This window comes from Impatiens glandulifera, chromosome 1, assembly GCF_907164915.1.
Source record: "Impatiens glandulifera chromosome 1, dImpGla2.1, whole genome shotgun sequence".
NCBI classification, from domain to species: domain Eukaryota; kingdom Viridiplantae; phylum Streptophyta; class Magnoliopsida; order Ericales; family Balsaminaceae; genus Impatiens; species Impatiens glandulifera.
Genome location: NC_061862.1, coordinates 130609544 through 130626611, shown reverse-complemented (window position 1 = coordinate 130626611; position 17068 = coordinate 130609544). Strand labels below are relative to the sequence as shown.

General features: G+C 29.9%; 1 protein-coding gene across 1 annotated transcript; it reads right to left on the bottom strand.

Annotated features, from left to right (window-relative positions):
* Positions 1-10543: 10543 nt before the first annotated feature.
* LOC124919784 (E3 ubiquitin-protein ligase RNF4-like) lies at positions 10544-15134 on the bottom strand. The gene is made up of 6 exons (XM_047460117.1): positions 14987-15134; positions 13567-13857; positions 13432-13486; positions 12405-12511; positions 11677-11909; positions 10544-10824 (listed from the first exon to the last, which is right to left on the bottom strand). Exons 2-5 carry the CDS (start codon positions 13810-13812, stop codon positions 11682-11684), a joined length of 636 nt encoding a protein of 211 aa, XP_047316073.1. The 5' UTR covers positions 13813-13857; positions 14987-15134; the 3' UTR covers positions 10544-10824; positions 11677-11681.
* Positions 15135-17068: the final 1934 nt, after the last annotated feature.

The window sequence follows — 17068 nt, the reverse complement described above, 5'->3', positions numbered from 1 at the left end:
ATCACTAATTTTGACACATGTGATAATATGATGGGAGAAACATGAAGGAACATGGATATAGCGAAAAGTTAATGCATACGAGTAGGAGGTTTGTTTGAATGTGAGTTGGTTGGTGAGGATGGATTATCAGAGTTTGATGCTGGGGATGATAAAGATGAATGGTTAGATTTTGTTGATGATGAGTGCCTAGGTATTAGAAAGATGGTAAACCTGAGTTTGTGATGTTAAAATTTCATAGATTGGTGGTGATGAACATGACAAAAAAAGAAAAGGCGATGTTGAAAAGGCATGTGGTGCGGAGGGATTGGTGAATACTACTGTTATATTTTTAGTTGAAATATTTGTTAATAAAAAATAACGTGACAAGAGATATATATTTTGTTGGAATTTAGACTATGTAGATGGTTTCCATTATATGAATGGTAATGAGAATTCAAAAATAAAATTAAATGGGTGAGTCCTAAGAATAAAATCGAGTTAGTGAATTTGTCCACAATGGAAAAATAACAAAATGTATAATTTTCCATTAATTCAAGTGGGGTTTAATTTATTTGCAAAATGCATTTTATTGCATAAAAATAAATTAATATATGTGGATTAAATATTAATTGAATGAGTCAGTTAAATGAGGTATTAATATCACTATGTAAATAAGAAATTTTCATTGAAATGCAATGATAATTGCATATGTTGAAACCTTTCAAATACAATTGATGTAAATGCAATTGATTGCATTAAATGATTTTATTCATACGTTAAAGAAATTAGTCATTATGTTGATTGGCTAATTTATCTTCAGAATTACATAGTTTTTAATCCTTCAATCACCCTAAATGAACTTTTTATTTAGTTTTTATTTTCAACATCACAAGAAGCTAGCTACTTCTTAGTTTTTCAGAAAAATCTTCCATTGATCATTTTAATTGTGGTTTCAAACAATTCTGCTTTGATCCTGGTGATAGTTTAGGTACGTTAGTCAAGTTCGTTGTGTAGTGATTCTGGTGCTGAATCACTACTAGATTTGTTGTACCTTGGGAGATAGCTAGCCATCTATGATAAGCTTCAGCACAAACGGGAGACGGTTGAACTATTTTAAGGGAAATGTGTCAAGCACATGCCTCAAATCAACATCTCAATCGGTGATTTCGTTCTTTGTATATCTTATTTTATTTTTATTTATTTGTAACACCTTTATATATATATATATATATATGTGTGTGTGTGTGTTATTTCAAGACAAGACTACTAACAATCTTAAAACAGTTTCCTTGATCTAAGCTATTTAAGAGCTTGCGCCATCGAATTCTTTTTTGTCTTTGATGTTTCAGAAATACGAGTTGCGGTGGTGCGAAAGAGATGATGCTTATTTCAAAAAAAAAATGAAAAAGATTCATTTCAAGGAAAATAAAATCAACAAATAAAGATAAGTGTTTATTGTATATAAATATGTTGATTATTAACACATATGTTCTTATGCTGTTAAAGTTTAATTTTATAAGCTAATATATTTTGATATAAAAAAATTATGAAGAAACATTAATATGTATATTCATTATACAAATGTTATATAGAAAATAAATTAGAACACAATAATTTAATTTGTTCTAGTTTTATTTGAAGATTTGTTTGGTTATTAAAATTATTAATAATAATGAATGAAAAATAATAAAGTAACTAATACGTTAGGTTTCAATTTTCATAAAATTTATGGTGTTAAAATTAATTATACTTGAAACATATGATTTCAGTTTTAAAATAATTAATTATAATATATATCTTCTTAAATTAATTAAGCAATGTAATTAATAAGAATATGGTAAGATGATTTATTACATATATATATATTTATATTTAGTTATAGATTGTTTTATATATTACATTTTATTATGGTTATCGTTTTAAATGTGTATATATTCATTTGTTGACAGAGTTTAGTGAAATATGAAGTATATGTTATCTCCGTAAAGAAGATAAAAGTTCATAAAAATTGTACAACAATGAAAGGGCGCATTGACGCAGTGGTTTAAAGTTCAGAAGTAATGGTGTGTGGTGGAAGGGAGATCCCCTGTTCGAATTCAACTGATAAGATGATTTCTATTGTAAAAATCGGACGTGATAAAATGACTATAGTCAATAATTTCTTTATAGTAATCAAACTTGTTAAAATGACTATAGTCGTTGTATTGAAACATTCTAATTTCTTGTGTAGAAATTATGAAATGAATTGGGGCACTTAACCGATTTCTTGTGTAGAAATTTAATTTGTTAAAATGACTTTGGCATTTATATTTTGAAGCATTTTAATTTCTTTTATAGAACTTGTGTGATTAATCATTTGATGACATAAAATGAATGTCATTTGTGTTAGAGATCATTATATTAATGCGTTCAAAGAGACGACTATGTGAGTCGAAATTATCTCTTGGTGAGAACGATCTATCGAGATTTTGTTTGAGCATTGTTTCTTCACATGGATTATCGATCAAAGAACGATAATATAATTACTTCGAGTAAGACATGAAGTACATTTGTTGTTATATATTGTGTTTCTAAGTGATTGCTTATATATATAACATGCATATTAGTTAATAATATGATAATTTGTGTTAATTCATAATATGTATGATTAACTTGTTATTTATATACATACGTGAATAAATATTATTTTAATAGAAAATACGATTTTTTTTTCCATAAAATTATTATGTCTTTTCGTATACAATAACTCATGTGGAAAGTTAAAAGTCATTATTAATTAAGAAATTGACGAATTAATGACATGAATAATTATTTACAATAATTAGTTATTCTATAATTGATTTAAGATAAATGGTCAATTATTGATGTATTCTAGAAAGGTATTTGCTTAAAGATATATAAATTAATTATAATATATATGACATATCATTTGATTATGTTATTAGATTATATATTTGATATACGGTTCAATTTCTTCATAAAGAATTGTTTAATTTGATGTTTTTGAAATTTAATAATTACAAGAAAAATTGTGTTTTATTTGAGAAATAATATGACAAACGTGCCGATATTATGAGATGCAAACGTGCAACCAATATAAATGTTTAAGCGGCTTCGGCCAAAGATGCTTGAAACATTATGATTTCTTTTGTAGAAATAATATGACATGGTGAATATTTATTTGATTAAATATTCTAATTTCTTTTATAGAAATAATGTGATGAAATAAATATTTTAATTGATTAAATATTATAATTTCTTATGAAGAGATTATGTGAAGAATGATTTATATATGAATAAACATTCTAATCTCTTTTATAGAAATTATGTTTTATTCAATTAAATATTTATAATATAGTTATCTTATTCATATTTTATGATAAGTATAACAAAAGAAAATTATAAAAGAATTGTGTGACAATTTATTGATTAGAAAATCATTGATTTAAATCATAAATGTGTGATTTAAAAAAAATAAAAATGGTACCAACACGAATGTGGGGGCAAATATTTTTATTGATAATAACAAAAAATAATTGTGTATATTATGTAAAAATAATTTGTCGTTAGAGAAATATGTTCTCTATAAAAGATAAAGTTGCACAATTTTACAAAAAAAAATTTAAAATAACAAGAAAATGTCTTGTTTATATTTGCTGAGTTGGTGTTCAAATCAATATTTTAGATTTAAAGATTTTAAAATCAAGAAACGTGTCATATTTTGACATTATTTTCATAAAATTTTGAAGAACCAATGTCTTCAAAAGAATTTTATGAAATAAATGAAAAAGAAAGTTTATAAAGTCTTGATATGACTTATAACAATTTTTTTAATAATGATATAAAATATTTGATCATACTTTTATTAAAAAGTGGATATGTCAATTATATATATCACGAAGACAATTAAAAGTGTTTCATTACGTGTCTTTTGTAAGATATTTTATCGTTGAAAATTACGATAAAAATGATTAAATTCATTAAGGATGTGAATTGCACTACACGAAATATCATGTTGTTATCAAATGATATATTGATATTATTAAATGAATGACTTTACGTCTAAAAGTGAATATGTTTACACTTAAAAGTGCAATCTACGTATGAAAATCTTCTAAAAAATTATGATAGATAGATTAAACTTTATAATCTATAATTTTGACTTATGTCGAAAAATAAAATATTTTTATGCAAAATATATAAATGTTTACGCGAAGACAGAATGTTCAAAGACATTTTGTCTGCTAGTTAGTTAGCCAAGTAAACAATATTTTCATAAAAAAATGTTTAAATGTTAAGCATGTACGAGTTACTATGTTTCTTATTAGAAGATATTCCAAGGTTATCTAAGAATGTACCAACGAAAATTTCTAATTATTGTGATAGTAATTTGAAATTGGACAAAGTCTAGACATACACGTCTTAGACATGATGTCATTAGACTATACTCTCTAATGGAGTTATCAAATTTGACTATGTAAGTCAAAGATAACATTGTGGATCCACTAATTAAATTATTTAATAGAGAGTTCGTTTGAAGTCTTTTGAGATGTTAGCCTACTATAAGTTGGTATGAAGGAAAACCCAACCTATGCAGACTAGAGATCCCAAAAACTAGGTTCAATGGGACAACCTAATTGTACTGACTTGGAAAGTTATTGTGAGGATTAATCCTATAACGGAACAATATATATTTTGACGAGGATAAGCATATCGCTTTTAATGATTCTTTGTGAGAAAAGAGATCACCTATGTGAAAGAAAAGTGGGGCCGCTTCGAAGGAATTGCACAGCTCAATTCTAGACCCTCTCACAGAACCAGGCGCGTGTTCCATGGCCAAAACGGACACAACCATGAGAGCTTGACATGTATTAGGGAGAATTCTATGTTAAAGTGTGTAATCGTTTACACAAAAGTCAGAATAGTTCAAGGACATCGAGTCTACTAATCAGTTAGTAAAGTTATATGCTTTCACAAGGGAAGGTTCAAAGGGTTACACCTACCTATTCTATGTAGAATTCAACTGTTGAACCTTTCACCGGGTTAATCTTTCAATTTCCATTCATGTGGGAAATTGTTGGAATTTAGACTATGTAGATGGTTTCCATTATATGAATGGTAATGAGAATTCAAAAATAAAATTGAATGGGTGAGTCATAAGAATAAAATCGAGTTAGTGAATTTGTCCACAATGGAAAAATAACAAAATGTATAATTTTTCATTAATCCAAGTGTGGTTTAATTTATTTGTAAAATGCATTTTATTGCATAAAAATAAATTAATATATGTGGATTAAATATTAATTGAATGAGTCAGTTAAATGGGGTATTAATATCACTATGTAAATAAGAATTTTTCGTTGAAATGCAATGATAAATGCATGCGTTGAAACCTTTCAAATATAATTGATGTAAATGCAATTGATTGCATTAAATGATTTTATTCATACGTTAAAAAAATTATTCATTATGTTAATTGGCTAATTTATCTTCAGAATTACATAGTTTTTAATCCTTCAATCACCCTAAATGAACTTTATTTAGTTTTTATTTTCAACATCACAAGAAGCTAGCTACTTCTTAGTTTTTCAGAAAAACCTTTCAATGATTATTTTAATTATGGTTTCACACAATTCTGCTTTGATCCCGGTGATAGTTTAGGTACGTTGGTCAAGTTCGTTGTGTAGTGATTCTGGTGCTGAATCACTACTAGATTCGTTGTACCTTGGGAGACAGCCATCTACGATAAGCTCCAGCACAAACGGGAGACAGTGGAACTGTTTTAAGGGAAATATGTCAAGCACATGCCTCGAATCAACATCTCAATCGGTGATTTCGTTCTTTGTATATTTTTATTTATTTATTTGTAACACCATTATATATATATATATATATATATTCTGTTATTTCAAGACAAGACTACTAACATATTTTACCCAAATGAATGGGTAGACAACAATAACCTTTTGATTTGGACTATATCCAAGAAAAATACATTTTAGAGTTCAAAGATCTATTTTGTGGTAATTATATGGTTGAGTGAGCAAGAAACAAGACATCCAAAAGTTTTAAGGAATAGATAGTTAGAAGAACAATTAAAAAAAAATTAAAGGAGAATGACGAGCTTATCATTTCAAAGACGATTGATGAGATATGTTCTTGTGAGAAAAACATCATCTCAATAGGATAGAGGCATATAGACATGAGCAAAAGAGTAAGACTCAGTTCTGTAAGGTAATGAATCTTGCGTTCAGAAACCATTTTATTCACTTGTACTAGGACATGATAGACAGGTTCTGAATGTCGTGAGTTTCAAGATAAAATTTGTGACTCCTATATTTGTCTCCCTAGTTAGATTATAAAGTTTCGATAGATGCGCTGAATTGATTTTCAACTAGTGTTTAAGGTTGGTAGGACATCAAATTTTCGATAGATATGATATAACCAAGTGAAACAACTATAGTCATCAATAAAATGGACAAAATATATATTAGTAGAGAAAAGAGGAACATGACCCCAAACATAAGAATATATTAACTATAAAGCAGTGTATTACAACGAGATTGAGAAATGGGAGAATGAATTTTGTGCGCTTTTCCATCTTGACAAGAGTCACACAAACTTAATTTTATGTTGTCAATAATAGGTTAATAAAATGAAGACATAATAATAGTTGATGTTGACGATTAATGATGTCCAAGACGATGATGTCAATAGTTAGCAAATTAATGAGTACCAATAAGAGCTTGATGAGTTGATAGAGGGTTGATAATTGAGTGTAGGTAATATATCCCATTTTTAAGTGTGTCGACGAGGAGCTCCCTATTCATGATCTGATCCTTGACATTGCAATGATTTGGATGAAATTCAAAAAAGATATTATTGTCCGTAGAAAATTTGGAAACACTTATAAGATTCTTGGTGATTAATGGAACATGTATATATAACGTAGATGAAATTTTTTATTAGAACATGAAATGAATGATTGTCCAATATGAAAAATAGGAAAAGGGTTAGTGTTGCCCATTTTAATAGTTTTGTATCATAATAGGGAGTCGTGAGATAGTCTGTAACACGAGAGTCGGGATACTAGGCCAAGTCATAAATAGAGGAAGGTATATGCATCGTACATAGTGTGTCGTTAAATTTTAGTTTTGATGACGTCGACAAATTTCAATTGAATGACTCGTAAAATTACAAATATGGAAAAACAGACCAGGCCGACAAACATTAATTACATGACCAAAATGGTCACACAATTGACATTGCATTTTATTTATGTTAGGCCCGTGAGGCCTGTGACCCAAAATAGAAGGCCCAATAGTAAAAGTCCCCTAATTTAATAGCATAAACTCGATTGGAGTGTGAAAATTTGGATGGACCTTTAGAAGCCCATTAGAATTGGGGAGCCCAATCGATTGATAATTTTATTTTCTCCACTATAAGCACCCGAGGAGGAGACTGAACACTGCGATTATTTAAAGTGAGATGATTTTGAGGATTCTCTTGATACGATAACCAAATTAATGGTTGGAGAGTTGAAATAGAGTGATTCAAGACAAATATCATGTGTAAGAAACATTTCTTGGAGGTCTTCGATAGTAATGAGATCGGTATGAGTGGTTATCACTACGGTGAGTGACTCGTATTCAGAATTGAGCCCTCCCAAAGTATATAAGATTAAATCTTGTTGAGATGTGTTTTTCCAACATTAGCGAGACTATCGATGATTGATTTTATTTTCTACAAATATTCATCCATCGAGATCGAGCCATTTCTTACCGTCTGGAGCTAGAAATACAGCTGCATGAGACGAGTTTGTGATTGAAAGAAGAATGTGCATTCTAAAGCATGCTAGAGGGCTTTAGATGTGGTGAATGATTCACCAAGCACTTAGGTTAGGATTGATTCTGAAAGGGTGGAGAGAATCAATGAAATATCCTCTTATCTTCTTCCTTCAAGATTTGGAGTGAGGACACTAGATCCGTAAGCAACATCGGTCTAGGAAAAATGCTTTAGGGGTAAAATTAGTTCCAGAAAATATGGATAGTGGCCCTAACCTTTTAAGGTAGATAATATTTGAGATTTCCAAATAATATTTTTTTGTAATCAAGTTTATTTGAGGTGAGATTATAGAAGAGAATAATGGTTGAAGTAGAAGAAGATGTAATGAATACAAAGGTTTGTTAAAACTGAGTAATCGTTTTGTTACCAACTTTTAAAATATAATATTATAGCAAATAACTAAGAGTAAAGAATTTTAGACTACTATGTATTAAGGATGTACTTTTTATTTATCATAAATTATAAGAGTATAAATTTATACAAAGCAAGGTAAGGAGATAACTAAAGAGTTAGAAAATTTAATGATTTCAATCAAATTAAAAGTTAAAAGATGAGAACAAAAAGACTAAAGTGAGTTGATCTTTGTTCTTAATTGCAGAGCCTTTAACATTGATTGTGTTCTTTTAGCTATTTGGATGAGATAGTTAATGATTTAATTAAGTCTATTTAGATGAGATAGATAATAATTTAATTAATTTGATTATATTATTGTCTCATTTATATTGGGTAAATGGTAACAAGTAACAACATTTAGCCAAGGTTGTAAACGAGCTCTTAATGAGTTCTCTCACTAGCCGAGTGCGAGTAGCTCATGAGCCTAACTAATTACATAGGAGCTGTGCTAGAGCTCTATTATAAAAGTTAAAATCGAGCCTATAACTATTCGGCTTGGTTTGACTCGACTCGTCTAATGCTATGCAAGATATTTAATTTTTAAATATATTCTTATAGCAAAAAAGAGTTTTAATAATGTTTCAATTTGAACTAAAATACCAAAAAATTGAGTGTTATTTTTTTACTTGGTAAACTTTTATTTCTGTCTAGATACCTTTATTGTCTATGTGTACTTGGATCTTAATTAAAATTTAAAATGAAACCTAAAATCTACATTACTTTTAAAACCCAGCCAGCCTATTTAAATAACCCGGAAGCTTATTTGATGTGGGTTTTTATATTGGACCTTATTTATAAGCTTGAGAATAAAAATACTGGTTGACTTCATTCTTGGTATCTTAGTATTTTCAAATTAGAAATCGAAAGAAACATTTGAGTCTTTCATCAAATTCATCCATAACTTGGTTACACTTTGCTTGAAAGGATAAAAAAACAGTATTTTGAATCAGCCCTACCAAAATTATCTAATACTATTTTCAGATGTGATTGAAGTATCGGAAAAAAAAAAATAATCGAGGTTAGTCAATTTCATTTATAAAGTGATCACAAAGATTGTTACACATTCAAGTTCTTTTACCCAAAAATAATAATTAAGGATAGACAAATCCAATGCAATATTTTTATTCTTTAGAAAGTTTTCCATAATTTCATACAAGATCAAATAGCCTAAATTTCGATTTCGATATAAGCCCGACATGAACAAATAGTATATTCTTATGATTGATAGAACAAGACTTTTAGAAACTTTTGCTTAAATTTGTTTTTTAATAGGAACATCAACCAGAAATTTTAAGCCAACTAGGAGTATAAACTCCTAGGAGAATTTTGCTGGAAATACCAGATATTTATAAAAGTTTACATGTTTTTATTAACTCCGAGTTGATCGAAGCATCGGCGATTCTTCCTCCAATTCACTATGGAAGAAGGAATTGTTTATGTCAACCTACTCTAAGAAACAATTATTAACCGCAATCAATAGAACTAAAACCTTTATCGACATAAACCGTTTGGGTTATGTTTGTGAGACCATGGTCCAATTACCTCTTTATTTTTATCTTTAAATCATTCAATTAAAACATTCTTAAAATTTTGTTTGTTTTCAAATATGATACCAACAAGTCAATTTTTAATATCCTTGGATTTCTAAATGGAAGACTCAAGGGTAATCATGGACTGACAAGAAGATAAAAAAAAGTTTTTTCATATCTATTTTGACTAGATTAATAAAAAAATTGATGTGATAAAGTTCTTATAAAAGGTGTCACCCAACCAATTATTCTTTTTTGCATCATGAGTTCTTTCAAACTTGAATAATTTCAACTCAAAAGAAGTTAATAAGAGGCCTATTAACATTCATTGGATCATTTGAAATAAATTATCTATACACAAAGAAACTAGAAGAATGAGTTTTAAAGATTTTTAATTTCAAAACAATGTTCTTTTAGCAAAACAAACATAGAACTGCTTCAAGATAAAGATAATTTTTAACATTATTTATACACAATTAACATTTTCAAAGAAGCATAACTCACTTAAAATTTTCTACAATTTTTTGTTTTACTTTTTCTCGACCCTGCATATGTTTTAAAGAGTTGCTACAAAGAAAGTTCAAATAATAATTTGAAAAATAAATCTGAGTTGATTCATGTCGAAAATTTTGTATAGAATGATGTGTTAATATGAGAGAAAATTTAAAAAAAAATTCATTCCATAAATGGAATGACAATTAGTCTCGACATGTATCATTACTCAGAATTTATAAATGATATCCCACCACCCTCAAGAATATAACATTTCAGTTGGCATAAAAGAGAAACAACTATTAAAAGTACAATCAGATTGAAATGAAACCAGTTTTTAATGTAAGTTTAGCAGGAACAAGTCAAATGTTTTAGCTCTATAATACTGTAAGCAAATCTAACTATGGCCAATTTACATGTCATGTTTAGCAATAGTTAAAGTTCATGTTTTTAAACCCAATTAAGTTTTCAACAAGTTCCCAACTTCCATTGCGATTTCTCGAAAATGAATGAGAATGAGACACAGATAGAGAGATACAACTACAACCTGGGACTCCTGCTCCTCCATGCCAAACTTATGAAGAACCTGTCACGAGAAGCAGATAACCTTGAATAATCTCATTTTTAATTATTCAACCATTACATTTACATGTTTTGATCCAACAACAATGTGTATCAAAAGAAAAAGTTAATTCAGTTAAAATAATTAAAAAATCTGCAAAAATAAATAAATACATTGGTTAATTTACAACCAAATAGATAAAAAATTTGAGATTAAGAAAGATATATAAATGAGATTATGTTTGAAAACTAAACATAGTGATTTACAAATTTATTGGTTCTCATCCAGATAGATTAACATAAACAAAAATTGCAAGTGATTCCAAATGTGACATAAATTTCATTTAGGTCAACCGATTAAACAAACATTCCTAGCAACCATGCCATATAGTTCATAAGGCATAACTTTGTTGATCATGATCCTTAAAAATCTACATGCCAAAAGTCACAATATGAAGAGATCATGATAAAAAATAATTTTGATCATCATCCATAAAAATCTCTGAAACAAAAATATTGGATCGTGATCTAAAAATAATTTGAATACCAACAGTAAAAATCAAAGTTTATTCTGAATCATGATGAAAAACTAATCTAAAACATGATCAAGAAAACAAATCTTACACCAAACAAAAATAGAATCACTTTCCAGCTTCCAATTTGTACAGATTGTGACAAAATTTCTAGTATCCAAATAGGAACACTATATTACAATTAGGGCATATCCAACAACTACAGCAAAAGAGCAGACAAATAGCAGATCAGATCATTCTTACGTTTAAAAATCTACCATTGGAAAGTACCAAAATAAGAGAATGAGAATGAAAAAGCATATTATTAAAGCAACAGCCAGAACTGCCAAGGAAATAGCACATACCTTAATCACTCTGTCTTTGGAAGGAAGACCCTAATTGTATCCTTCATGGTAATTTTCCTCCTACAGGTGGGGCATTTCCCCTGAGCAGCAATCGCAGATTTGATGCATTTCTTACAAAAGATATGGCCACATTTGGTGGATGTTTCATTTTCCAATGTTCCCATGCACACTGGGCAAGTGAAGGTAGGCTCTGGTGGAGGTTGCACAATCAAAGACTCACGTCTACTCCCTGTCTGAGGAATATGCAAATAATAATGCCCATCAACAACATATTTGGAAAACTGTATGCGTGTGTATGACAAAATAACAATGAAACTGTCTAAAATTGATTATGCAGGTTCAATACTGGTTGGAATCTGAACTCTGTTGAGAATATATTCAAACTCCCAAATCAGTCATTTCAGGGCACAAAGTCTGAAATATCAGATGGCAGTCGAAGCTAGTAGGTGGATTTAAAACACTATAAGTTTCTATTACATTCCTATGTTCTTTGTCTGTTTCCTGGGAAAGTAGTTATAATATTCCAGGCGAAGAAGGATGACAAGGCAATCATCAATTAATCTTATGAACAAGTTTGGTTCATGCCTAAGTCAGAAATCTGACAAGTTAATTATCGTGAGACGAGATGTTGAATTCAATGATCATGCATGGAGTTGGGAAACTCAAGAAGAAAGGAATTCTGAGATAAATAAATTAAATATTAGATAGCAGGGAAGAACCATAATTACCATGGAATTACTACTTCCTTCCAAGTTCACATATTGATCATAATTTATGACTGTTTGGGCACCCGAACCTCTTCTACGCTTTCCACGGCCTGTTGGAGATCTTTCCACTGTGACAAACATCCAACAAGATAAATGACATGAGGATTATGGAAAAATGTATAATGATGCTTCAATTTTTTTTGCTATAAATGTGGCGGTTCATCACCACAATGACAGATACAAGCATACAAAAATACAACGCTCGGTCCTAAAAAACATGTACTTCACCAAATATGATATCCTGAGAGTCAAAAATTGAAAGTTCAATCACATCATTTACCTTACATTTACATGCTTCAAGACAGACCAGTCATTACCACCAATAACTTGGAAAATTGAATATAAAGAGAATAAAAGTGCAAATAGACATACAAACATAATTCAGATCTCTATAGCTATTTTTTTCTGAACATCTATCATATATATGCATTCAAGTCAACTCAAAAAGCTAGTAAAATGGCCACATTTACATTACCAACATGGAAGGTTTCCATGTTCAAAGATGAGCAAAACTTGGGAACCTTCTGCTCAAGTAACTTGAATGATACCTGGACCTGGATCCTGGAACACGTGAAAATCTGTCCCATCTGTCCCCACAATTAGAAACTATAACTTTGAATCTGCATGATGTGAATAATGAAGCCAACACCCTTAATGGAAACGCGACAAACTACAGTTTCTCACTCCATTTCCTCTCAATGTCTGCATTGCCCCGTTTGAACTATTTTCAACGTCAATGCTACTACAGTCTGGAATACAAGAAAGAAATTTCTTGCAAACAATAGTCTACAACAATGCTAAGCATGCATTACTCAATAGTGTTACCAAAATTACCTATAGTAACATTATAAGTGCAAATTCATCCCCAAAAGAGCAATGAGATACATTGTGAAAATGTTTTCCAGAAAAAAAACTAGTTTAAGAGTCTAAAAACTGGTATAAAGTAAAAAAGATAGGTTAGATGCTACTACTAAACGGTGATTGTTACCTGAATCAAGATCAACTACAACTGTCCTGCGATTAAATCTGGAATTGTTTTTAGCCTGTGAAACCATATAATAGTTATGAAACAAGTGTAGATGCATAGCCAAAGAAATGAAAAACACATTCATAGGAGACATACTTCAGCAAATGTTCGGGGAGAGGATATAACAACATCATCATCCAATGCCTCAACATCAATTGTTGGTACCGACAATTCTACAACACTTTGCACGTCCTGTGCAGTGGCCTGATGAGATGACATGCCTTGATCATGGCTCTCAATAGGTGGCGCATTCAGATCTACATCCAGCGGAACCTTTCTTCTCCTTGAGTTCCTTACAGGTCCTCCTCTTACAAGAGGCACTCTAGCTCCTCGAGTACTCATGTTCTATTAGGTTATTTATCTATGTGCATCACAGCCTGAAAGAATCTGATCATACAAAAACAACTCAACAGACAAAAAGACTATCGTAACCCTAAGGAAATACAGTTTCACTGAAAATAGCAGCACTAACAGCATCAGCGATGGTTATAATCAAATACGACAATTTATAGGAGCGAAACCACTACTTCGGACATCGACATGTGATATATGATGAGCAATAAGAGTAGGAAGGAAAGAAATATAAAATACGTAAAAAAAACATATCAACAGTAACTCTTAAAAGGCAAAAATAATTTCTTTCACAATTAGTTAAACCTGTTTTTTCATGTGAAATATATTAAACACCAAAAGGATTTGTAAGGAAAGCAATCAATCATTTATATTGAAAAAATCAGGTTTAATGTTAAAAAATTAAAAGTCACAGTATCTGTGAATCATGACTGTAGATCAACTATCAAAAACATCACCACCCAGAAGAAAGATCCAGTCTTTTAACAGAAATCAATGTTTTACAACATCTTAAATGAATTCAATCACTAAGATCAGTATAAACCTGGTTTTTCATGTGAAATATATTAAACACCAAAAAGGATTTGTAAGGAAAGCAATCAATCATTTATAATGAAAAAATCAGGTTTAATGTTAAAAATTTAAAGTCTTAGTATCTATGAATCATGACTGTAGATCAACTAACAAAAACATCACCATCCTAGAAGAAAGATCCAGTCTTTTTACAGAAATCAATGTTTTACAACATCATAAATGAACTAAATCACTAAGATCAGTATAACAACAACCCTTTTAAACTCTTTAGTTTCTCCTGTAAATGTATCAGCACAAAACAAAGCTGACTTCAACCACTCAGGCAATCATCATCGATTCTACAATAAAACTCCTACAACTGAGGCATCTTCAGAGCAGCAAGACGAAATACCCACCAAAACTACTTATCTATCATTTCAAAACCTCTTATAACTTATAAGTCACCCAAATTAAACATATTACGTTAAACTAACAAACCAGTAAGAAGTTCTCACATCATCAAGATTATAGAAGGTCGATCAGGCAACGAAATCAAATAACCCAACTTCAACAAATAATCGAAAATCAAAAGCGATAACAAATAAGCAAAACAAGGAGAGAAAGATAATGAAAACCCTAACGTATCGCTTACCAGGTTTCTCCAAATCAAAACTCCTGATTTGGGTCGGAGCAGATTATTAATAGACCGACAATCAGACCGTACAACGCCACCCGATTCACAATCCGTGATCTTTCGTCTCTATCTAGGGCTTTCAAAAGAAGAAGACGTTGTACAGTTTCAGTTCGGGCTCGCACTAAACGACGGTCTATATTACTTGTAAATGTGAGGGTCCATGCTATTTCAGTGTACGTGCCTACACTGGAACAGATTATATCACACCTCTTTTCTTAGATTCGACGTAGGTCAAATATTTAAAAGTCTTTCTCAAAAAGTATTTAATAATTTTATTTATTTTATATTAAAATAATAATTAAATTAAAAATAAATAAAAAATAAAATTGTTATATTTTCTACCAAATAAATGTTTTGGAGAATAATAAATGCATTATTAAATTTGGTACATGATCTACCTACATTTAGTAAAATATCTGTAAAGTTATAACATTTAAAGATATTTTTTAATGAATTTAGTAAATCTATCCTAATCTACTAACTTTAGTGATAATTGAATATAAAAGATTGTATGTTTTACTTTTTTTTTTTTAGTTCTTATTTTGTTTTCTTAGTTCTTAAGAAATTTGAGTTATAAATAGTACAATAATAATTTTAAAATTATTTATGTGTTTTAATTAAATAAAGCTAATTAACATATTTGTTAGAACTTAGAATAATTTATACATAAAAATATTATTAAGTATTATGTTTATAAAATATCAGAATCATTTATAATCATGTATTAAAAAATAAATATATGTCAAATGAAATAAAAAGTAATAATCATTTAAAAATTAATCTACATCATAATTAAGAAAAAAAAACAATTATATATCAAACAATAAAAAATTCAATTTAAGATCAGAATCACGATCGTCTGGTACAATCGGCACGATCATCACGGTCGAAACTTTTGGCACGTTCGACACAATCAGAACGGTCGCGAGAAATTCGGTTGCTTGATTTGGTCGTAAGTTACGAGAAACGTGGTCGGAGTCACGATCGTCGGCACATTCGACACGATCGACATAATCGGCACGTCTGGTACGTTCGTCTTGAAATTGTTCACTTGTGTCACGAATATTGGGTCAGAAAATCATAAATACAGTTGCTAGGGTTGTTTGAGAACAAGTATGGGGATGTGATTTCTCTAAGTCATCGATTGCTTTCAGTTCTTAGGTCGTTGAGTTATGAAACATGGTCACTAGTTCGTTAGTCTACGGTCAATCCTGGTCGTAGATTGTTCTCGGTTGTAAGTAAATTGAGTTTGATTGAGTTGTTTGCATTCTTAATTTCCTGCAATTCAGTTCTTCTACTAAGATGGGGAGAAAGAATAAGAATAGGGCAAAAGAAGTGTATGACTTCATGGAAATCGAATCAAGCAAGAAAACGATAGATGAAACAAGGAAAAAACAGATTTCTGAGAAACCAGAAATGCATAAATAGAGCTCTCAGAAGTTTGAGAAAAAAATGCAAAATGAAATTGAAAATTTGAAGTCTAAAATAAAAAATGATGAAATATGGAAGGTATGATACAACAAAAATGCAAATCTCTACAGACTCAAAATCAAATTACGACATTGATGTTCCAAGTAAAAGAAATGAGAGATTCTGCTCAATAAGAAAAAAACACGGTAAACCACTATCCAACTCAATATTCATTATCTTCAGGATTGAACTTACTAAAACAAGAGGAATACAAGAAGATAGCTAGCTGGTCTGTGGAAACAATGAGCGAGTTTATGAAGTGCCCAAAAACCAAAAGCTATACTATCATAAGTAATTCCAGTTGGAAAGTTAATGAAATTTTGAAGAAAAATTCAGAATAAAAATATGAAGATGGGAGAAATATAAAGGCAAAACTTACCTGGAGTTTTTAAACCAAAAGTTGAGATTCTTAAATCTCATTTTGAGTTTAAATTGTCTGTTGAAGTGGAGGAAAATGTATTAAAGAATGGAAAAATGTAGTTGTTGGGAACTACATAAGTATGAATCGTGTATCTCTCCCAGTCACTAAGCATATTTTGCTAAAATAATGGGAGCATATGGAACTGAAAA